The sequence below is a fragment of the Oryx dammah genome, unplaced genomic scaffold, assembly GCF_014754425.2.
Source record: "Oryx dammah isolate SB20612 unplaced genomic scaffold, SCBI_Odam_1.1 HiC_scaffold_20, whole genome shotgun sequence".
Taxonomy (NCBI): domain Eukaryota; kingdom Metazoa; phylum Chordata; class Mammalia; order Artiodactyla; family Bovidae; genus Oryx; species Oryx dammah.
The window spans coordinates 50423573-50446943 of record NW_024070204.1 but is presented as its reverse complement, the minus strand read 5'-3'; the positions used below and the strand labels follow the sequence as shown (position 1 = coordinate 50446943).

The window sequence follows — 23371 nt, the reverse complement described above, 5'->3', positions numbered from 1 at the left end:
CCAGACAGAACTATAATCCCTTTCTTCTAAAAAAAAACTTTCTAAGAGCCATTCAATCGGAGCCTTGGAGAAGAGAAACCTTCCAGGGTAAATGAGAAGTATTAGATGCAGGTAACTGACTACAAACAGAACAATTTGACTGATTTCTGAAATTTGCATAAGATTGTGCTCGTGATAGAAAAACATTTGATTCCTGTGTAAGAGTTCAAGAAACTAAGAAAATGTTATCAACAGTCACACGGGTCAGGTCCAGCATCTTGGGACAGTTGTTTACTTCCGAAGTCATCTTCTCATCCTGATGTTGCTGTTCCCTTATTATCAGAACATTGCTTAAAGGTGAGTTTGAGGTCAGCAGTTCTATCCATAGACCAGACTGGTACAGAAGCTCTTGGCTCAGATGGTAAAGAATCTGCCTGCAATGCAGGAGACCTGGGTTTGTTTCCTCAGTTAGGAAGATCTTCTAGAGAAGGGAATGGCAACCCACTCCAGTGTTCTTGCCTGGAGAATTCCATGACAGAGGAGCCCGGCGGGCTACAATCCATGGGGTCACAGAGTCAGAAACAATTGAGCAACTAACAGTTTCACTTTCAGGAATCCAAGAGTCCATTCCCTTCAGTTTTGCTGTGCATGGACTAGTCAAAAGAATCTGATAAGGGCCCTTCCATTTAGTTTGGAGGGAGTCCTTTAAATGATGTCTTTTCCAACATACATAATCTCCTGGTTGTAAGTCATGAGACTTTGAGGATAGATAACTGTGATAAGCTTCAGAAAAAAGTTAGAATAATTTGTCAACAATTTGATTAAACCCTTACAATAATATATGTCCCTTAAGTAATATAAGATCATAGTCTTTCAGCCAATCTCACTGGTCTCCCTGTAATAATCTCAAAGAGAGACAAATGATGTTTGCCAAAGGAGTGGATCTGAGGTTGAAGAGCACCAATGGAATAAGCATCTATAACTCTAACCAACTGAGTTTCAATTGTTACATTTGTCCTTTCCACTAACCCAGAAGACTGGGGGATGACAGGCACAATGGAAATGTTGCATAATTGGCCAAATTTTACAAACTTCCTTAACAATTTGTCTAGTAAAATGGGTCCCTCTGTCACTATGCTGTTCAGGAGTTACCTCAATACTGCCATAGTACTGAAGGTCAGTTATACTTCAAAAATAAACAAAAAACTCGTAGGAAAAAAAGAGTTCAAATTTGTGGTTATCAGAGGTAGGGGATGGGGGAAGGGGAACTGGATGAAGACAATCAAAAGTACAAACTTCCAGTTATAAGATAAATATAGCATACTGTTATATGTTACATGCAAAGTTGTTAAGAAGAGTAAGTTAGGGACTTTGGGAAGGCCATGTACACATTGCTATATTTGAAATGGATAACCAGCAAGGACCTACCTATCATATAGCACTTGGAACTCTGCTCAGCCTGAATGGGAGAGGGGTTTGGGGAGAATGGATACATGTGTATGTATGGCTGAGTCACTTAGCTGTTCCTCTGAAACTGCCACAGGATTGTTAATTGGCTATACCCCAATACAAACTCGGAGAAGGCAATGGCATCCCACTCCAGTACTCTTGCCTGAAAAATCCCATGGACGGAGGAGCCTGGTAGGATGAGGACAATGGGGTCACGAAGAGTTGAACACAACTGAGGACTTCACTTTCACTTTTCACTTTAATGCATTGGAGGAGGAAATGGCAACCCACTCCAGTGTTCTTGCCTGGAGAATCTCAGGGACAGGGGAGCCTGGTGGACTGCTGTCTATGGGGTCACAGAGTCGGACACAACTGATGCAACTTAGCAGCAGTAGCAGCAGCAGCAGCAATACAAAATAAAAGTTCACAGTTTGAGAAAAAACAAACAAACAAACAAGTAAATCCTTAGTTCTTAACATAAGGAAAAATCTTTTTTTTCTATTTAATTTTGTATCTATATGAGGTGATAAAAGTTCATTAAATTTATTGCAATAATCATTTCATGTTATATGTATGTCAAGTTATTATGGGGTATATATTAATTTTGAAGTGTGTGCTGTCTGCTGAGTCACTTCAGTTGTGTCCGACTCTGTGTGCCGCTATGGACTGTAGCCCACCAGGCTCCTCTCTCCGTGGGATTCTCCAGGCAAGAATACTGGAGTGGGTTGCCATGTCCTTCTCCAGGGGATCTTCCCAACCCAGGGGTCAAACCTGGGTTTGATTACATGCAGATTCTTTATCATCTGAGTCACTCTGGAAGCTCCAAACTTAAACAGTGCTATATGTTGATTATTTCTCAGTAAAACTGGAAGAAGAAAAAAAGAAAAAGCTCCTAAATGAACAAGAAATTTGAAAGTACACGTGTAGAGGATAAGCAACCCGTAAGGATTCACAAAGAGAGAAAGATGTTCTTGAAAAAAATTTTTTTTAGATGTCAATGAGACAAAAGGTTTTTTATTTATAAGAGTGAGGAAAAGTATTAATAAAACATCTTTACCTTGTTTTTGTATTATATGCTCATAATAATTTTTTATTTATAAAAATATAGATAATTTGATTTTAGAAAATAGCTGTGTCCTTTAAGATAGATTCAAAAGTAAGATTACTTTTTATGCTGACGCTACATAAGGCAATGGAATGGTGAGTAGAGTATGACTAAGAACAGTAGCATTGTAAGCAACCTACAGCATTGATTGGCATTATCTTTTTGTACCAGTAGAGGGAGATCTAAATCCACTATAGAAATTAGTAATTTCAGTTTGTGCAATAGTTAATGAAGGGAAAGCAGAGCTGCTCTTAAACACTGTTATTATCAAGTCCAGGAAACAGATAGTTAGGTAACAGGTAAATAGACAGAAGAATGAATAAAAGTTTGGTCAACTATTTTGATAAATGTATAATATAAACCTTCATCAAAGATTACTGGCAGGATTTGCCACAGAGTTTCATTTACTTACAAAATGCTAGTTTGTCAAACTTAAAAGATATTTAACATAAGTTCAGTTCAGTCGCTCAGTTGTGTCCAACTCTTTGCAACCCCATGAATCGCAGCACACCAGGCCTCCCTGTCCATCACCAACTCCCAGAGTTCAGTCAGACTCACGTCCATCAAGTCCATGACGCCATCCAGCCATCTAGCCATCTCATCCTCAGTCGTCCCCTTCTCCTGCCCCCAATCCCTCCCAGCATCAGAGGCTTTTCCAATGAGTCAACTCTTCGCATGAGGTGGCCAAAGTATTGGAGTTTCAGCTTTAGCATCAGTCCTTCCAAAGAACACCCAGGACTGATCCCCTTTAGAATGGACTGGTTGGGTCTCCTTGCACTCCAAGGGACTCTCAAGAGTCTTCTCCAACACCACAGTTCAAAAGCATCAATTCTTTGGCTCTCAGCTTTCTTCACAGTCCAACTCTCACATCCATACATGACCACAGGAAAAACCATAGCCTTGACTAGACGGACCTTTGTTGGCAAAGTAATGTCTCTACTTTTGAATATGCTGTCTAGGTTAGTCATAACTTTTCTTCCAAGGAGTAAGCGTCTTTTAATTTCAACCGCAATCACCATCTGCAGTGATTTTGGAGCCCAGAAAAATAAAGTCTGACACTGTTTCCCCATCTATTTGCCATGAAGTGATGGGACCAGATGCCATGATCTTTGTTTTCTGAATGTTGAGCCAACTTTTTCACTCTCCTCTTTCACTTTCATCAAGAGGCTTTTTAGCTCCTCTTCACTTTCTGCCATAAGGGTGGTGTCATCTGCATATCTGAGGTAATTGATATTTCTCCCAGCAATCTTGATTCCATCCAGCTTGTGCTTCTTCCAGCCCAGCATTTCTCATGATGTACTCTGCATATAAGTTAAATAAGCAGGATGACAATATACAGCCTTGACGTAATCCTTTTCCTATTTGGAACCAGTCTGTTGTTCCATGTCCAGTTCTAACTGTTGCTTCCTGACCTGCATATAAGTTTCTCAAGAGGCAGGTCAGGTGGCCTGGTATTCCCATCTCTTTCAGATTTTTCTGGGCACTGACTGTGGCTCAGATCATGAACTCCTTATTGCCAAATTCAGACTTAAATTGAAGAAAGTAGGGAAAACCACTAGACCATTCAGGTATGACCTAAATCAAATCCCTTATGATTATACAGTGGAAGTGAGAAATAGATTTAAGGGCCTAGATCTGATAGATAGAGTGCCTGATGAACTATGAATGGAGGTTCATGACATTGTACAGGAGACAGAGATCAAGACCACCCCCATGGAGAAGAAATGCAAAAAAGCAAAATGGCTATCTGAGGAGGCCTTACAAATAGCTATGAAAAGAAGAGAAGTGAAAAGCAAAGGAGAAAAGGAAAGATATAAGTATCTGAATGCAGAGTTCCAAAGAATAGCAAGAAGAGATAAGAAAGCTTTCCTCAGTGATCAGTGCAAAGAAATAGAGGAAAACAACAGAATGGGAAAGACTAGAGATCTTGTCAAGAAAATTAGAGATACCAAGGGAACATTTCATGCAAAGATGGGCTCGATAAAGGTATGGACCTAATAGAAGCAGAAGATATTAAGAAGAGGTGGCAAGAATACACAGAAGAACTGTACAAAACAGATCTTCACGACCCAGATAATCATGATGGTGTGATCATTCACCTAGAGCCAGACATCCTGGAATGTGAAGTCAAGTGGGCCTTAGGAAGCATCACTACGAACAAAGCTAGTGGAGGTGATGGAATTCCAGTTAAGCCATTTCAAATCCTAAAAGATGATGCTGTGCAAGGGCTGCACTTAATATGTCAGCACATTTGGAAAACTCAGCAGTGGCCACAGGACTGGAAAAGGTCAGTTTTCATTCCAATCCCAAAGAAAGGCAATGCCAAAGAATGCTCAAACTACCGCACAATTGCACTCATCTCACACACTAGTAAAGTAATGCTCAAAATTCTCCAAGCCAGGCTTCAGCAATATGTGAACCGTGAACTTCCAGATGTTCAAGCTGGTTTTAGAAAAGGCAGAGGAACCAGAGATCAAATTGCCAACATCTGCTGGATCATGGAAAAAGCAAGAGAGTTCCAGAAAAAGATATTTAACATGTTTATATTTAAATTTAAAACCTAAAATTAACCTTTTAATGTTATTTTTCAAAGTGTTAGAACTTAAATTTAAATATCTAACCAAGTAGGTGTATTGTGATGAATATAAAATGAGGTTTCGTTCTTTTCACCTTCCTCGGTGCTCAGGCTATTTCAGTGGAGATGTAACATGGCTAGCCTAGCCCCTGTAGCCTCCTAGCAATGCACACATATAAAAAAATGTTCTTCTCATTGTTTCACTTCCATCAAATCATTATACTGGTCAGGACTGTGTACATTTTTTTTTTTAAACCTGGATTTAAGGTACTCACGACTGGACTAACCATTGTCCTTGGCTCATGACATATCATTGGTCTCTCCAGGCACATGTCTTGCTTGAGTGTTCCCATATTCCAACCCAGGAACTGATCACTGACAACAAAGATTTGCATGTTCTTTCCTTCTATTATATCCCTTGCCTCACTCACACAAGGTAAAATAACTATTGTTCTAAATGTACTGCTTATCATTTCCATGTTTTTTTAAGTAGTGTTTTAAATCAATACAAACATATGTATAAACAAAATAAAGAGATTTAGTTCTTGTATTTTATAAAAGAATAATCTTTAATTTCCATTTTAAAAAAGTAAACATTAAGATTTATTCATACTGATATAGATATGTGTTAATTCATTGATTTTCATATAATATCCCATTATGTATACATACCACCATTTATTTATCCCTTCTCCTATCTTATGGGCATTTGGCTTATATGGGTTTTTTTTCTTTTCTCAATCCTTTTCATTGGAAGGACTGGTGCTGAAGCTGAAGCTCCAATACTCTGGTAACCTGATGTGAAGAGCCAACTCACTGGAAAAGACCCTGATGTTGGGAAAGACAGGGCAAGAGGAGAAGGAGGCAACAGAGGATGAGATGGTTGGGTGGCATCACTGACTCAATGGACATGAGTTTGAGCAAACCCTGGGAGATAGTGAAGGACAGGGAAGTCTGGCAGGCTGCAATTCATGGGATCGCAAAGAGTCAAACATGACTGAGTGACTGAACAACAACAACCACTATTTATTTACCCTTTCTTGTATCTTATGGGCATTTGGTTTATGTGGGTTTTTTTCTTTTTTCAATCACCGAAAGCACCGTCATGACATTGCTTGTATATGTGTCTCCTGGTACATATGTGCAAGTATTTCTCTTGATGGATTGTAGGGTATAAGAATGATCAACTGACACTCTTAACAAAATTGTACATGCAAATTGCTGATCTACTTTTTTTCCAACCCTTGATATGTTTAGGCTTCCTAACCTTTTCCTATTGAATGAACTTAAATGGTCTTGATTTATATTTCCCTAGTTATTACTGACTTTGAGAAACTCACCTTATTTATTGGCTATAAGTAGCTCCTTTTCTATTAAATACTTTATATTTTTTACTTATTTTTATGTATATTAGGTCATTTTTCTTGCCAATATGTAGGAGTCCTTTATATTTCTTTTAGTTATATGTATACAAATCTTTCTACCAACTTATAGCTTGTCTTTTTACTTTAAGGTGTCTTTTAATGAATCAAATTTCTTAATTTTAATTTAGACAAATTTATCAATTTCTTGTTATATGGTTAATGTGATTTGCACATTGAAAAATCTTTGCCTTTATTGAACAGACTGTTCTTTTCCCATAATATATTTTTGGACATATATAAAGGATAGTCTCTTCAATAAATGGTGCTGGGAAATCTGGATAGTCACATCAAAAGAATGAAACTGGACCATTATCTTTATCCCACGCACAAAAGTCAACTCAAAATAGATTAATTATTGAAACCACAAAACTAGAAGAAAACATGGGCTAAAGTCCTTTACATTAGTCTTGGCTACGATATTTTGGATTTGACAGCAAAAGGTAATACAAGCTAGAAACAGACAAGGGGAACTACATCAAAGAAAGCTTTTATACAACAAAGGAAATCATCCACAAAATGAAAAGAAAACCTACATAATGAGAGAAAATATTTTCAAATCAGGTGTCTAATAAGGAGTTACTTACTTCCCTCTTTACCTCTACTGTAAAGAGGTAAGTAATCTGATTAAAAATGGGTAGAAGATAAATGATCCAGCAATCCCATTCCTGGGCATATATCTGGAGAAATCTAATTTGAACAGATATATGCAGCCCAATGTTCACAGTGGTATTATTTACAACAGCCAAGACGTGGAGGCAACGTAAAAGCCCACAGAGAGATGATAAGTAAAAAAAGATGTGGCACACGCCTGTGATGGGATCCTGCTCAGCAATAAAAAGGAGTGAAATAACGCCATTCGTAGCAACACAGACGGACCCAGGGATTATCATGAAGTAAAATAAGTCAAAGACAAACATCACATGATACCACATACATGTGCAATCTAAAATATGCTACAAATAAACTTATATACAAAACAGAAACATACAGACATAGAAAACAAATTTACAGGGAAGTCTGACATGCTGCAGTCTATGGGGTCACAGAGAGCGGGACATGACTTAGAGCCTGAACAACAACAACAAAGGGGAAATGGGTGGGGGGAGGAATAAATCAGGAGTTTGGGGTTAGGAGATACAAACTACTATATATAAAATAGATAAACAACAAGGTCCTACCATATAGCACAGGGAAGTATATTCAGCATCCTCTAATAAATCATAGTGGAAAATAACATGAAAAAGAATATATATACACACACATATATATATATTTGATCACTTTGCTGTATACTAAAAACTAATACAACATTGTAAATCAAGTATGTTTCAATTTAAAAAAATGGGCAGAAGACTTCAATGGATATTTCCAAAGAAGACCTACAAAAGGCCAGTAAGTAAATGAAAAGATGCTCAACATCATTAATCATCAAGGAAAGACAAATCTAAACTACAGAGATATCATCTCATACTTCTTTAGAATGGCTATCATTAAAGAGATAAGAAAGAGCAAGTGTTGGTGCGGATGTGGAGAAAGGGGAACCCTTATACAATGTTGGTGGGAATATAAATTAGTACAACCACTATGGAAAACAAAATGGAGACTCCTCAAAAAATTAAAAATAGGATTACCATATGACCCAGCAGGCCCATTTCTGGGTATATAATCAAAGGAAATGAAATCATAATCTTGAAGAGATATCAATATTCCCAAGTTCACTGTAGCACTTTTAAAGGCCATCAAGGTATAGAAACAAACTATCCATTAATGGATGAATGGATAAAGAAAATATTAGACACACACACACACATAATGGAATATGATTTAGCCATACAACAGAAGGAAGTCCTGCCATTTACAATAAGCTGGATATACCTTGAGGTATTTATGTTAAATTTATAAAAGAGAGAAAGACAATGAATATTCTCATTTATATGTGAAATTTAAAAATAAAATTTAACTCATATTCAGAGCTCAAAGAGAAAGGTCAGCAGTTAACAGAAGGCAGGGAAGGTAGGCAAAATGGGTAAAGGAGGTCAAAAGGTACAAACTCCCTATTATAAAGTAAATAAGTCCTGGGGATGTAAAGCATGGTGACTCTAGTTAACATTCTGTTGTTGCTGTTTAGTTGCCAAGTTGTGTCTGTCTCTTTGCAATTTTGTGGACTCTAGTCCACCAGACTCCTCTGCCCATGGGATTTCCCAGGCAAGAATACTGGAGTGGGTTGCCATTTCCTTCTCCAGGGCATCTTCCCTCTCCAAGGATTGAACCCATTTCTCCTGAATTGGCTGACAGATTCTTGACCATTGAGCCACCAGGGAACACTCGAGTTAACTATACGGTATCATATATTTAGACTCTTGGTGACCCTTTGGACTGTAGCCCACTAGGTTCCTCTGGGCCATGAGATTTTCCCAGCAAGAATACCAGAGTGGGTTGCCGTTTCCTCCTCCAGGGGATCTTCCTGACCCAGGGACTGAACCAGCAGCTCTTGCGTCTCCTGTGCTGCAGGTGAATTGTTTACTGCTGAGCCGTCAGGGAAGCCCTGTTGAGGGAGGAGGTCTTAAAATTTACTGTCATACAGTTGCGGAGAAGAATCAGTTTTGACTCCATGTTGGAAATGTTTCTTTGACTTGTTTTTCATTGATGTTGTTGTTATAATCATACATAATGGCCTACCTCAGAGGACCCTGCTCCTATGCCTGACAGTTAAACTAAAGAGGCTCTGTTCAGCTCCCAGAGAGATCATCTGACCCTGCCCACCTGTGAAGGCTGCAAGACAGAAGAGATTAACACATCCCTTCCCTGATGCTTCCTTGGTGACTCAGAGGATAAAGAATCTGCCCACAGTGCAGAAGATTTGGGTGTGATCCCTAGGTCAGGAAGATCCCTCAAGGGAATAGCTATGCACTCCAGTATTCTTGCCTGGAGAATTCCATGGACAGAGGAGCCTGGGAGGGGTACAGTCCCTGGGCTCCAAAGCCCATGGGGTCACAAAGAGTTGGACATGACTGAGTGACTAACACTTCTTTCTTTTCCCTGATGCTGGCCATTTCTGGAGATGTTTTCCAAGATTGACGGCCCTTTTAACTTTTTCATTTTCTCTCCCTCTTTGCCTTTTGACTTCAGTTTCTCACAGCTTCTCTCTCTGGTTCTATAACAGAACCTTGCATCCAGGCCCCTAACAAGATGGCTATTTCGAGACATTAGTCTGCCATCTTCTCAGTTAACCAGCTTTCCAAATAAAGTTGTATTCTTTGCCTGAACACCTCATCTCTTGGATTTGTTGGCCTGTATTGCATTGAGCAGAGCTCACTGAATGATTGAGCACGCCTGTGATGATCAGAGCCTCCATATCTCAGACTCAGTAACAACACAAGAAAAAAATATTGGGACTATGTGTGGTGATACAAATTGTGTTAGCTGTTTCACCATATATATCTATGTGTGTGTGTGTGCCCAGTCACTTAGTTGTGTCCAACACTTTTGTGACCCTATGAACCATAGCCCACCCAGTTCCTCTGCCCATGGAATTTTCCAGGCAAGAATACTGGAGTTGGTTGTCATTTCTAATAGTTTGTTGTTGTTTAATTGCTAAGTCATGTCTGACTCTTTTGAGACCCCATGGACTGTAGCCCACCAGGGCCCTCTGCCTATGGAATTCTCCAGGCAAGAATACTGGAGTGGGTGTCATTCCTTTCTCCAGGGGATCTTCCCGACACAGGGACTGAACCCATGTCTCCTTCATTAGCAGGTGAATTTTTTACCCCTGAGCCACCAGGGTATTACATGTCAACTCTATAACTCTATCTCAATTAAAAAAAACTTTCCCCACCATATGCTCTGAACATTAGTTGCCTATTGTTTCCTACTGATATTTTGTTTTGTTCTTAAAGTCTTTATTCCATCTGAAGTAGATTTTTTTTGTACCTTGTGTGTGTTATGGCCTAAAAATTGTTTTCCTTCAAAATTCATGTATCAAATCCCTAGCCCCCCAGTACCTCAGAAAGTGACTGTATTTAGAGTTAGGGGTGATTAAGGTTTAAATGATGCCATTTGGGTGGGCCGTAAATTCCCCTGGAGAAGGGATAGGCTACCCACTCCAGTATTCTTGGGCTTCCCTGATGGCTCAGAAGGTAAAGAATCCGCCTGCAAGGGAGACCTGGGCTCTGGCCCTGAGTTGGGAAGATGCCTGGAGGAGGGCATGGCAATCAACTCCAGTATTTTTGCCTGGAGAATCCCCATGGACAGAGGAGCCTGGCGGGCTAGTCCATGGGGTCACAGAGTCAGACAGGACAGAGCGACTAAGCACAGCATAGCACAATCCAGTCTAACTGCTGTCCTTGTAACAGGAAATTTGGACTCACAAGGGAGCACCAGCGATGCTCGCTCATAAAGGAATGATCACACGAAGACAAGAAGATAAGGTAGCCAACTGCAAGTCAAAGAGAGAGGCCCCAGGAGGAATACCTTGATCCTGGACTTCTAGCCTCCAGGGAGAGAAAGTAAATTTCTGTAAATTGAGCATTCAGACTGTGGTATTCTGTCAAGGCAGCCCTAGAAAACTAATACAGTGTAAGATACAGACTTCATTTTTTTTTTAATATGGAAAAGTCAATTTTCTACTTTCATTTATTGGATAGTCTCCTTTCCTCACTAACCTATCATGCTTCCTCTGCCATATACCACAACTCTCCATACACGTGCATCTATATCTAGGCTCATATACCACAATTCTATATACATGTGCATCTGCTTCTAGGCTATATATGTGCCTTTATTTCTAGGCTCTTTAAACTATTTCACTGGTTAGTTTATCCCTATGAGAGGACCAAAGTTTCTTCATTGCTCTAGCTTAACAGAACAACTTAATAACTTACAGTCTTGATGACTGGTAGAGGAAAGACCTTCCTTTTCCTAATTTTTCTATAAAGTTACTTTGCTCTTTTTGATCACTTACAGTTTCATATAAAATTTGCAATAAGCGTGTCAAGTTTCACTAAAAATAATATTAGGATACTGCTTTACATTAAATCTAGAGAACTACAGGAAAATATTTTAATTAAAGATTTATCTTCATTTGAAAGTACATTTATTTCCTTTTCTGCTCTACTAGTAATTTTAGTTCTGTCCACATGAGGGCACTAGAAACCAAGAAAAAAATCAGATTTTTTTTTTCATAATTGGACAGAAGACTCAATAACACATATTCATGTTAGTATTTTATTAAGTGCTCAAATGTTTTGGAGGATAGACCTGTATTTCCTATGGCATGTTCAACAAACAGTACATCAAATGCTTAAGTAAATTTGGTAAACAGATATACAATAATATATGATAAAGAATGGAAATAATAATAAAAATATCATGATTATTCTTCACAGTCCTTTTATCATAGAAAGTCATAAACAAATTAGATTTAAAAGTTCATTATCAGCAGATAAAATAGACATGGTGTAAAATTAGCTCTGGAAATTTAGGTAGTAATTTCTAAACCAGCAAGCCTACTATAGGCTAGTAAACAACTCTGCCTAAATCTGGGGGGCAAAGGTCACCCCTAGGTTTAACTTTAAAGAGGGAGATTACATAAGTCTTCACGTCTACCTCTAGGCCCACCCCTTACTCCTGCCGCGACAATCTGGGGGTAAAGTTCACTTTTACAAGAAACATGCCTGGGCTTGCCCTGTTTACAGAGTCAAAAAGGAAGAGTCATAGAAGACTTTCTCTTTCTACTTTGTAATGCCAATGACACTCCTTTCTACATTATGTGGGAAGTACTTGAGACAGAGTCTTTGAAACCAGGCATACCTAAGTCACTGATAACATGCATTGTTGTTGTTTTAGTTGCTAAGTCCCATCGGACTCTTTTGCGACCCCATGAACTCTTTAGCCCAGCAAGCTCCTCTAGGCACACGATTTCCCAGGCAAGAATACTCCTTGATGGTATCTGGACTTGAGCCAACCCTTTCTAAATACTTTCCAGGGGGTTATTAACCGGATGTTCTATATAGAATTGGAAATTAGTATTGAAATATTGTGAAATATATCTTATCTTAGATTTTAAAATTTGCCTACTGATCATTAACATAACTTGGATGATCTACTAAATATTTATACAGGGAGACTATATAATAAGTTACAAATTCTTTAAACACCAGATTCGTCATCTGTAAAATGGGAATAACAGTATTTTCTACTTAAAACGGATGCAGAATTAAATAAGGCATTTGAAAACACTAAATATGGTGTCCTGCACATAAAAATACTATCGTCATTAGAGCAAGAAACAATGGTGTTCCTAGGTTAGCAAATCTGAATTGTAAAATCTGGAAACAGGAAATAGCCATGTTTTAACTCACTAGGCTATGTTCCTCCCTCATGCTCCAATTCCCTCCATTTGGAAGGCCTAAGACTGCCTCTTCCAGCACGAGAGCAACCTCGTGGCTTAATGAGCCATTTAAACGACGCAGTCTGCATAACCCCTTCGGAAGAAGAGCTAGATGATTTCGATCGTAAAACCATAATCAGCACCAGGAGCCGGATTACACTACTTATTGTCAAAGCAAGCCCATACCGCGGCCCACTCCAACCTCTAACCGCGCTTCTGGCACATTCCACGAGATGGCGCCTTTGCTCCCAGACTTCGGACATACTGAAGGCGAAGCCTTTCCCAGGCAACTGCCTCCCTCGCCAAGGTTAAGAGCCAGACTTCGGATAAAGGCTTGATCTAGGGTGATGGGCACTAAGTGGGACTTGGCCATGGTTAGCCGACCGGCCCGAGCCGAAGTCTGCCTCGTTCAGAAGCAGCGGGGAGCTCCGAAGACCCTGCTCCGGGAATCCCTGCCTTTCAGGGGCAGGGCCGCCCCGGAGGGACCCTCTAGACAGGAGCTGGTAGGGTAAAAGCGAGGTCCGCGGCAGCCCGGTGGCCCGGAGGAAGCCTCACGTGCCTGTGCAGTGGACTCTGGCCACAGTCACCCCATGACACCAGAGGCGTCAGGTGGCGGGGCGGTCAGCAAGGGCTTTGCGGGGGAGGGAACCTGCGATGACCGCAGCGCCGCGGGCCACCGGGCGGAGCCGAGGCGTCGGCCCCCGGGTTTCTACTTCAAACCTAGAAGTTTGGAACATTCCAAGAACGGGGTGCTGGTCACGAGGACGGCCGGACTCCTGTGTCCGCCTCCTCATCTCGGGGGGCGCTTCCCCGCGGCCAGACCTCCCGCTTTCGCACCTGCCTCGCGAGCGGAAACCCAGCGGCCCTTAGCGACCTCTCGCCTGGCCCCGCGCGCTCTGGAGGCCGGTGGGCGGGGCGTTGCCCGTGACGTCACGTTCCGTTTCGATTCTCCGCCCCCTTCTCAGCCCATATATAAGACTTCGCCCGGCGCTCGCACTCGCACAAGTGGACCGAGACGTCGGGCGCGGGAGGTTGGCAGTGGTGGCGGGGCGGAGCTCGAGGGCAGAGGCCGGCTCGGTCGTGTGTCCGCGCCTCGGAGGTGGTGGCCGGTAGTGTCAGGCGACGAGGCGACCATGGAGCTCTTACGGACTATCACCTACCAGCCTGCCGCCAGCACCAAGATGTGCGAGCAGGCTCTGGGCAAGGCTTGCGGCGGGGACTCGAAGAAGAAGCGGCCGCAGCCGCCCCCCGAGGAGCCGCAGCCGCCGCAGACCCCGGCGCAGGTGCAGCCGGCGGTCCCGCACCATCATCACCACCACTCGCACTCGGGGGCCGAGATTTCGCGGATTATCGTCGACCCCACGACGGGGAAGCGCTACTGCCGCGGCAAAGTGCTGGGAAAGGTGACGAGCGGCGGGCGCCCAGCTGCCAGGCGGGAGGGAGGTCTGCCCGGGCGTTTCCCCCGCCCTCCACTCCCTACCCCGCGGGCCGGGCCGGACCCGGAGTCCCCGCTCTCCCGCCGTTTCTCGAGGTCTCGGTAATTGGATCTCGGCGCGGCGTGGGGTGTTTACCTGCCCTCCTTTGGCTTTTGTGCACTGACAGCGCGGGGGTCCCGTTCTCCATCCTTGACCGCGGCTGTCTGCCTCCTCCACGAGCCCAAAGACATCGATCTTGAGGCCAGAAGCGAGGGTTTTCTACACCAGACCTAGCCCTCCAGATGCCTCCCCACCCCCACCCCAGAGGATTTTCTTGACACGTCTCTTCAGACCCTATTTCTCATCTCCCCGACCCCCAGCCCCGCTCCGTAAAGCTCCTCTGTGTAAAAGGAGAAGGGGCACCGTTTTAACTTAACTGTTGTTAGGAGTGCTTTCCCTTCGTGAAGGAGCTTTTTAAAAAGTAGACCGCGTCCCTCTGTCCACCCTTCCTCATATTTTTTATTATCTTTCTCGTTTATTTATTAAAAAAAAAATCTGCCGTCCGTGTTCCTGCCATACTCAATTCCCTCTCGGCTTTGTTTCCTTTCAGGGTGGCTTTGCAAAATGCTACGAGATGACAGATTTGACTAACAACAAAGTCTACGCTGCAAAAATTATTCCTCACAGCAGAGTAGCCAAACCTCATCAAAGGGAAAAGGTGTGTATGACTGTTGAGTAAAATATTTTCTTTGTGTGCAGAGATGGCCCTTCCCTGTTAGGAACATGTCTTCTGCATGTGTAAGCAGCTGGCTTTGCAGAGGTGAAGGAGGCTAATAAGACTGATCTTGCTTTTCATTTTAGATTGACAAAGAAATAGAGCTTCACAGAATTCTCCATCACAAGCACGTCGTGCAGTTTTACCACTACTTCGAGGACAAAGAAAACATTTACATTCTTTTGGAATATTGCAGTAGAAGGGTAAGTCTTCACACATCTGAGTGCATGTACTTCCCGCACACTGACCTGGCATTCAAATTGCACTTTATCTGGCAATTTGATTGTGGACATAATTATAATATGGCAGCATTACCTTTCATCGCTCATCCTGCCTAAAGAAACTACTGATGCTGGCAACTTTATTTGACAGATTCTCTTTTTCCCTTCTCCTCCTCCCAGTCCATGGCTCATATCTTGAAAGCAAGGAAGGTGTTGACAGAGCCAGAAGTCCGATATTACCTCAGGCAGATTGTGTCTGGACTAAAGTACCTTCACGAACAAGAAATCTTGCATAGAGATCTCAAACTTGGTGAGCCTTTCACTCCAAACCCTGACTTTTGTATCAGAGGTGCATGCTCTCTTTCCCTTTTCTTACATAGTTAATGTTCTTAGTTGGGATCTAGCCAATGCAGTATTGCTTCTGAATGATGGCTCGCCTATTAAGCAGCTGGCTGCCTGCCTCTTGAGTGGAGGGATGTGTGTGTACTTGGTTAGAATATTTTTTCAAGAGAATTCAGACTTTTGTTGTTGTTGTCATCCAGGGAACTTTTTTATTAATGAAGCCATGGAACTAAAAGTTGGAGACTTTGGTTTGGCAGCCAGGCTGGAACCCTTGGAACACAGGAGAAGGTAAGAGTCAAAAGGATACATCTTAGCTAGGGTTTTGTGGAGATCAAACATGCCCTTTTTATCTTCCAATTAATGTTTCAGGGGTTAGTTGATATTAAAATCTGTAAACTGCTACAGTGTTAATTGAAGGAAATACTCAGTGCCACTGTAGCCTAGGCAGAGTATCTTCAGCCATAAGTTGATTATGAAACAAATCTTTTATTTGCCTGAAATATATAAAAGTGTCTTGCTGTACCTGGTCTCAGTTGGCTTAAAGCACTTTGTCATGTGGCTGAAAACAGTTGTACATGCATTAAAAAAAAAATTACCAAGTCACTTGGTGAAATGTCAATTGTTCATAACGCCAAAAGTTAAATGTTTCCAGATAGAAATTCAGCGTAGCTTACCCAGAGAACTAAGTTTAAACAAGAGGAGAGTTCCTAGTGAAATCTTCGTATTTTGTTTTCCCAGGACGATATGTGGTACCCCAAATTATCTTTCTCCTGAAGTCCTCAACAAACAAGGACATGGCTGTGAATCAGACATTTGGGCCTTAGGCTGTGTAATGTAAGTAAACGTACCAAAATAATAAAAAGTCAAATTTAGATGTAGATTTTAGCACTGGAAAAGAATTGCTTTATGATGGTTCCTAAAGAGGTATTTCTTTGTATACAGGTACACAATGTTACTAGGAAGACCTCCATTTGAAACTACAAATCTGAAAGAAACTTACAGATGTATAAGAGAAGCAAGGTATACAATGCCCTCTTCATTGCTGGCTCCTGCTAAGCACTTAATAGCTAGCATGTTGTCCAAAAATCCAGAAGATCGTCCCAGTTTGGATGACATCATTCGACATGATTTCTTTTTGCAGGTTGGTGGATTTTTTTTTTTTTTTTTTTGCGTCTTTTTATTACATGCTCTTGATCCTAATTTCCCAGCAGGTTACTGAAAGACTTTTCTTATGCTTCACAGGGCTTCACTCCAGATAGACTCTCTTCTAGCTGTTGTCACACAGTTCCAGATTTCCACTTGTCAAGCCCAGCTAAGAATTTCTTTAAGAAGGCAGCTGCTGCTCTTTTTGGTGGCAAAAAAGACAAAGCAAGATATATTGACACACATAGTAAGTTATAAGACTTTTTCTGTATCCAATATTATATATATAAAGTTGATAAGTTAGTTGAAAGAGGCTTTCATAGTAACATAATTTGGCCAGTATGTTAGTAAACTGTTGAACTTTTGGTACCATAATAAATCTAAATTGCAAACTGTAGTTGCTAGTTTTGTTTCAGATGCATTAAAGTGTGCTTCTTGGATAATTGCAGCTGATGGCAAAGATAAAACTGTTGGTTTTGCTTTGAATGCTCTTAAGTTGGTTATTAACGCAAAAGGAGGAAATGTGACTTGCTCTGTTTCTACTTGTTTGGATAGAATAATGCTCATAATCCTTTTTCTTGATTTACAGATAAAGTATCTAAAGAAGATGAAGAAATTTACAAGCTTAGGCATGATTTGAAAAAGACTTCGATAACTCAGCAACCCAGCAAACACAGGACAGATGAGGTATGCTAGAGAAGAATAAAGTAGTTATAAACACTTTATATCATTTCCATTCTTTGCTAATTATCACTTAGATCATGATATATTTACTTAAAAGTTTTTTTTCCCCAACCCTTTAAAAGGAAAGATTTTATCTCTTAGTTTAACAATGCATGCAGTTATCGGAAATATCTTTTACTTGGCTTGTGTCCATTGCTTTGTGATAAGCTTTCCTAGTAATTGCTATAATCTCATCTTAAACTAGAATTCTCAACTTTAGATGAATTTTAAACGCTTGTCATCTGGCTCTTCTCTTCTAGGAACTCCAGCCACCTACCACTACAGTTGCCAGATCTGGAACACCCGCAGTAGAAAACAAGCAGCAGATTGGAGATGCTATTCGGATGATAGTCAGAGGAACTCTTGGCAGCTGCAGCAGTAGCAGTGAGTGTAAGTTGTCAATCACATTTTAAATAGTGACACTCTAAATGCCAGTGTTCAACACTAAGCAGCTAAAGTCAGCTTGGTTTTGGGCCTGATTTAACATAGAAGAAGCAACTTAGAGGATTGGAGCAATTTTCAGTCCTCTATCCTTAAAATTAGTGGACGAAAACCTAGCACCTACCATAGCCTGAAGTTTTGTTGTTAATTATTTTATAACTTTCTCTGACTTTTTAGGCCTTGAGGACAGTACCATGGGAAGTGTCGCAGACACGGTGGCAAGAGTCCTTCGAGGATGTCTAGAAAACATGCCAGAAGCTGACTGCATCCCCAAAGAGCAACTGAGCACTTCCTTTCAGTGGGTCACCAAGTGGGTCGACTACTCTAACAAATACGGCTTTGGGTACCAGCTCTCAGACCACACTGTAGGAGTCCTTTTCAACAACGGTGCTCACATGAGCCTCCTTCCCGACAAAAAGTAAGTGTGTCCAGTTAAGGAAGCCCTGTCAGTTGTTCAGTTTTGCCCTAAGGAAAACAGTGACTGACTTTTCCTGTTTCTGTTTCTTTTCTCCCTGTTCTTTAGAACAGTTCACTATTATGCGGAGCTTGGCCAATGCTCTGTTTTCCCAGCCACAGATGCCCCTGAACAATTCATTAGTCAAGTGACGGTGCTGAAATACTTCTCTCATTACATGGAGGAGAACCTCATGGATGTAAGTACCCGGGCTTTCAAGAAGTGATGTTGGAAGTGTGGTCCACAGAGCAGTAGCATCTGTATAGCCTCAGTGCTTTTAGAAGTGCAGCATGTCATGTTTCATCCTCAGCCTATGACTCAGGAACGCTGGGTGGTGGGGCAGGAACCTCCAGGCCATTCTGGCCCTTGCTTAAGGTTGAGAGGCATTTGCTTAGAACTGAGTGCACACACTGCGAAGTCTTCCTAGGCACTAACTCTCCCAATCTCTCTCAGGGTGGAGATCTGCCTAGTGTTACTGATGTTCGAAGACCTCGGCTCTACCTCCTTCAGTGGCTAAAATCTGATAAGGCCTTAATGATGCTCTTCAATGATGGCACCTTTCAGGTAAATGAACCCTTTAAGAAAGTGCATGTTTAGGTCCTAAGAAATGATTTTTACATAGCCAGTTCAATTATTGAGAAAACTCTTCATATCTTGACTATTTAGAGATGCTTAATATTTATGTCTACTTTTTAAAGGTGAATTTCTACCATGATCATACAAAAATAATCATCTGTAGCCAAAATGAAGAATACCTTCTCACCTACATCAATGAGGACAGGATATCTACAACTTTTAGACTGACAACTCTGCTGATGTCTGGCTGTTCATTAGAATTAAAAAATCGAATGGAATACGCTCTGAACATGCTGTTACAGAGGTGTAACTAAGAGATTTCTTGAATGAACCCTGTGGGAATCCTCTTTTCCACTGTGAGATCGACATGGAAGTCAGTAGAATGATCTGCAGCACGTTGAAGAAGATGGACAGGTGGTGGTACGAAAACAATTTCTCTGTGGCCCACTGGACCTGGTGGAACCCAGACCAGGCTGAGGTACACAGTCCTGAACTTTGGACAAGCTGAGAATGAACCTGAATGCAGTTTTCCTTGACGTACCTGTTTCTAAAGGCTTTTCAGACAATTTTGCAGAAAGGTGCATTGACTCTTAACTTCTCTCTGTGGAGAGTGCTTCGGACAGAGGACTTAGAGCTGTGAATATACTTCCTGAAGGGGAGGGAAAGGGAGGATGCTCCCATGTTGTTTAAAGGCTATAATTGGAGCAGCTTTTGGCTGCTTAACTGTGAACTATGGCCATATATATATTTTTTTTGTTTTGTTAATTTTTGAAGACACTTGTGGCTGGAAAAGTGCATTCCTTGTTAATAAACTTTTTATTTATTACAGCCCAAAGAGCAGTATTTATTATCAATTTTTTTTTATGTTGACCATTTTAAACTGTTGGCAATAAAGAGTATGAAAAAGCAGAAAGAGTGGTCTCCTGTCTTTGGTATGACTCCATCACTGCATCACCTCATTCTTTGATCATGGGTTCTTGGCTCCCTTTGGCATGACATTGAATGTAGAAGCAGGGTAGAAAGTTAGAACTTTTAATTATTCCAGTAATAGTTTCTAGGAGGTCAGTCTTTATTTAATACCTGAAATGAAGTCATATATTCTCTGAGTAGATCTGGCTTGAGAAGAGAAGAGCATAACAAAAATATCATTCTTATCACAACCAAAATAAAGGCCTCCTACTATGCAAAAGCAATTTCTCTCTGGAGTATTTCCCCAAAACTTGTTTAGCTTGGGGTTGAAGGCTAGAGTAATCTTGTATAAATAGACCTCTGTTATTAAGGGTCAATAGGTTAAGGAAGTTTTATCTTTTTTTCAAAAAAATGTATTTATTTATTTGGCTGTGTCTGGTCTTAGTTGCAGCATGCAGGATCCTTGTTGTGTCGTGAGGGATCTTTCATTGTGGCACACGGACTCTAGTTGTGGCATGGGCTCAGTAGTTGGTGGCACACAGGTTTAGTTGCTCTGTGGCATGTGGGATTGTAGTTCCCCACCCAGGGGTCAAATCTGTGTCCCCTGCATCGCAAGGCGTAATCTTAACCACTGGGCCACCAGGAAGCACCAGAAGTTTATCTTAATATGGGCAACACTCTTTAATACTTGCACCACCTAAATATATGCTGCTGCTAAGTCACTTCAGTCGTGTCCAACTCTGTGCAACCCCATAGACGGCAGCCCACCAGGCTCCACTGTCCCTGGGATTCTCCAGGCAAGAACACTGGAATGGGTTGCCATTTCCTTCTCCAATGCATGAAAGTGAAAAGTGAAAGGGAAGTTGCTCAGTCGTGTCCGACTCTTAGTGACCCCATGGACTGCAGCCCACCAGGCTCCTCCGTCCATGGGATTTTCCAGACGAGTACTGGGGTGGGGTGCCATTGCCTTCTCCGACCTAAATGTATAGCTCGGTTCAAACCATTGTAAACACTTTATTGCCACCAGTAGTAAGAAGTACTTAGTAAATATGTCATTTTATTTTCCTTCTGGTGCATGGAGGTTGAGGGATGGTATGAATATTGAGCTATGGTTTTAAGCCCATCTTTAAACTATCAAATTATCCAAGAGGTAAATCTGAGATGGTTTTCTTTTCCAATGGGATCTCTGACAGGTGTATGAAGCTGCTCATCCTGTTTACTCTGAACTTACAGTGACCTGTATAAAGTGCAAATACTTTTTTGTTCAATTGTAATCCTACTATAAGGAAGATATTGTCCTGAGAAAAGCAGCACTCTCTGATGTATTAAGCTCTATTTGCACAGAGCTCCTCTACAGAATAGAGCAGATATGATGGTTGTAGTTTTCCAAATTTTTTCTAAAATTATTACAAACTGTACCTTACATACTTCATAATAAATGTCAAGTCTAGAGAACTGTTTGTGGATATTTTACAGTTACTAGATTAACTCCTGCTGACCGGAGTTCTCAGACCAGGTGTACAACTTCAGTCTGTTAAATGGTAATAGCTGAAGAAAATAGTAATAGCTGAAGAAAACTGGATAATTACACTAATAACTGGGTGTGGAAAAGTAGAATCTATTATTATCTGTGTGCAGAGATATAAAAATAGGAGTTTCAAATAGTAAAAAGTGTGCTTTCATTTTGAATTTTATAGAGTTAGATTGCATATTACTTCACCATTTCAAAATTGTGTACTTCTCCATTCTTGTATGTCCTGAGGATCTGTGCATGTTCAGTCACTCAGTCATGTCTGACTCTTTGCAATCCCATGAAATGTAACCTGCCAGGCCCCTCTGTCCTTGGATTTTTCAGGCCAGAATACTGGAGTAGGTTGCCAGTTCCTACTCCAGGGGGACTTTCCTGACCAGGGATTGAACCTACGTCTCTCCATCTGCTGCACTGTCAGGTGGAGTCTTTACCACTGTGCGACTGAGGATCTACTGCCTGCCAAATCCTCAGCCTGGCATTGGAGATGCCGAGTGAGCCCAAGCCTCTCCCTGCCCTCGAGGAAGTCACAGCAGAGTGGAGGAGACAGTGCGTTTACCTGGCAGTCTGATAAGTACTGTGATATTATGATAAAAGTATGCGCTGGGTGTCGTGGGAACCAAGAACAGGAATCATGGGGCATCAGCTGTAGGCGTAGGGTGGACTCGGAGAATAGATTTCAGAGAAGGAAATTCTTTTTTATTGGGTTTTGAAAGATGAATGAGGGTTGTATAAAGGTATGAGATGGGGAAGGGTATTATAAGCAGTGGGGATAACATGTATAGATGTCTAAGGGTGAAAGAGTTCATAGGAGAAATGGGTAAGTATCATAGGTAAAGGCTGGAAGAAACAGACCTGATGTACCCCATGTGCCATCACAAGGCATTTAGGCTGCACCAAAAGCTACATGTAATTACTCTAAGACTTTAAGGAAGCAAGTGACCTAGTATATGCATGTGTCTAAGTCGCTTCAGTCGTGTCCAGCTCTGTGAGACCTTATGGACTGTAGCCTGCCAGGCTCCTCCGTCCATGGGATTCTCCAGGCAAGAATACTGGAGTGAGTTGCCGTGTTCTTCTCCAGGAGGTCTTCCTGACCCAGGGATCGAACCTGTCTCTCATGTCTCTGTGTTGGCAGCTGGGTTATTTACCATCGGCACCACTTGGGAAGCCCAAATGACCTAGTATTTCAGTTTAATAAAATTCATTCCAGGGGCATGAGCAAGATGGGTGGGAAAGAAGAGAAATATGACCCAAACAATAAAGATATTACTGTTCTGATCCAGGTGAGAAAGGACTTTATGGAAAGGAGCATATAAAGAGTCAGACAGTATCTCCTTTGACTCATCTAGTTCATTTTAGTATCCCCCTACTGTGGCATATGGCAATCCAATGTTGAATGAATAAATGGCAGTAGATTTGGGAGGGACTTAGAAAGTTGATTTCAATAGTATTTGGCACTTTATTGACTGTGGAGCTTGAAGAAGAATGTAGGGCTTTAGGATGACTGGCTGGGGCAGTCAGTGGTAGGTAGGCAGTGTACTCTGGGGTCATTAACTGAAATAAATTAGGAATCTAGAAAGAAGAGCCTGTTATTTAGGGAAATCCAGTGAGTTTAGGACATACTAAATCAACCGTGTATGAGGATGTTCAAAAAGGTCCAGAAAGCGGTTGGATAAACACATCTATACCTCAAGAGTGAGCAAGACTTGGGAGTAAACAGGCTTTGGATGAGAGCACACAAAAATGAGTCCTTGTCATCCTTTCTATCCAGCAGCATTTTTTTTTAAAATACTGAAAACATCTATGTAAAATGTAACAGTGTTGATAAACCTTTGCAGTGAAGGAAGGAGGATAAAAAAATTCCTTAATAAATTCCCTTCAAAATTAAGGACCCTGGATTCCATAAAGACAACTCCTCCCAAAG

General features: G+C 41.4%; 1 protein-coding gene and 1 long non-coding RNA gene across 2 annotated transcripts; one reads left to right on the top strand and one right to left on the bottom strand.

The window, feature by feature from the left end:
- Nucleotides 1-1358: 1358 nt before the first annotated feature.
- Nucleotides 1359-16366, bottom strand: LOC120879538. The gene is made up of 3 exons (XR_005724811.1): nt 16357-16366; nt 12619-12622; nt 1359-1552 (listed from the first exon to the last, which is right to left on the bottom strand). It is a non-coding gene; the product is annotated as an uncharacterized LOC120879538 (long non-coding RNA).
- Nucleotides 13924-19839, top strand: PLK2 (polo like kinase 2). Its single transcript, XM_040262561.1, has 14 exons — nt 13924-14323; nt 14946-15053; nt 15197-15313; nt 15512-15641; nt 15874-15961; nt 16412-16507; nt 16616-16814; nt 16916-17063; nt 17406-17503; nt 17800-17929; nt 18158-18398; nt 18504-18633; nt 18888-18998; nt 19133-19839. Exons 1-14 carry the CDS (start codon nt 14054-14056, stop codon nt 19322-19324), a joined length of 2058 nt encoding a protein of 685 aa, XP_040118495.1. The 5' UTR covers nt 13924-14053; the 3' UTR covers nt 19325-19839.
- Nucleotides 19840-23371: the final 3532 nt, after the last annotated feature.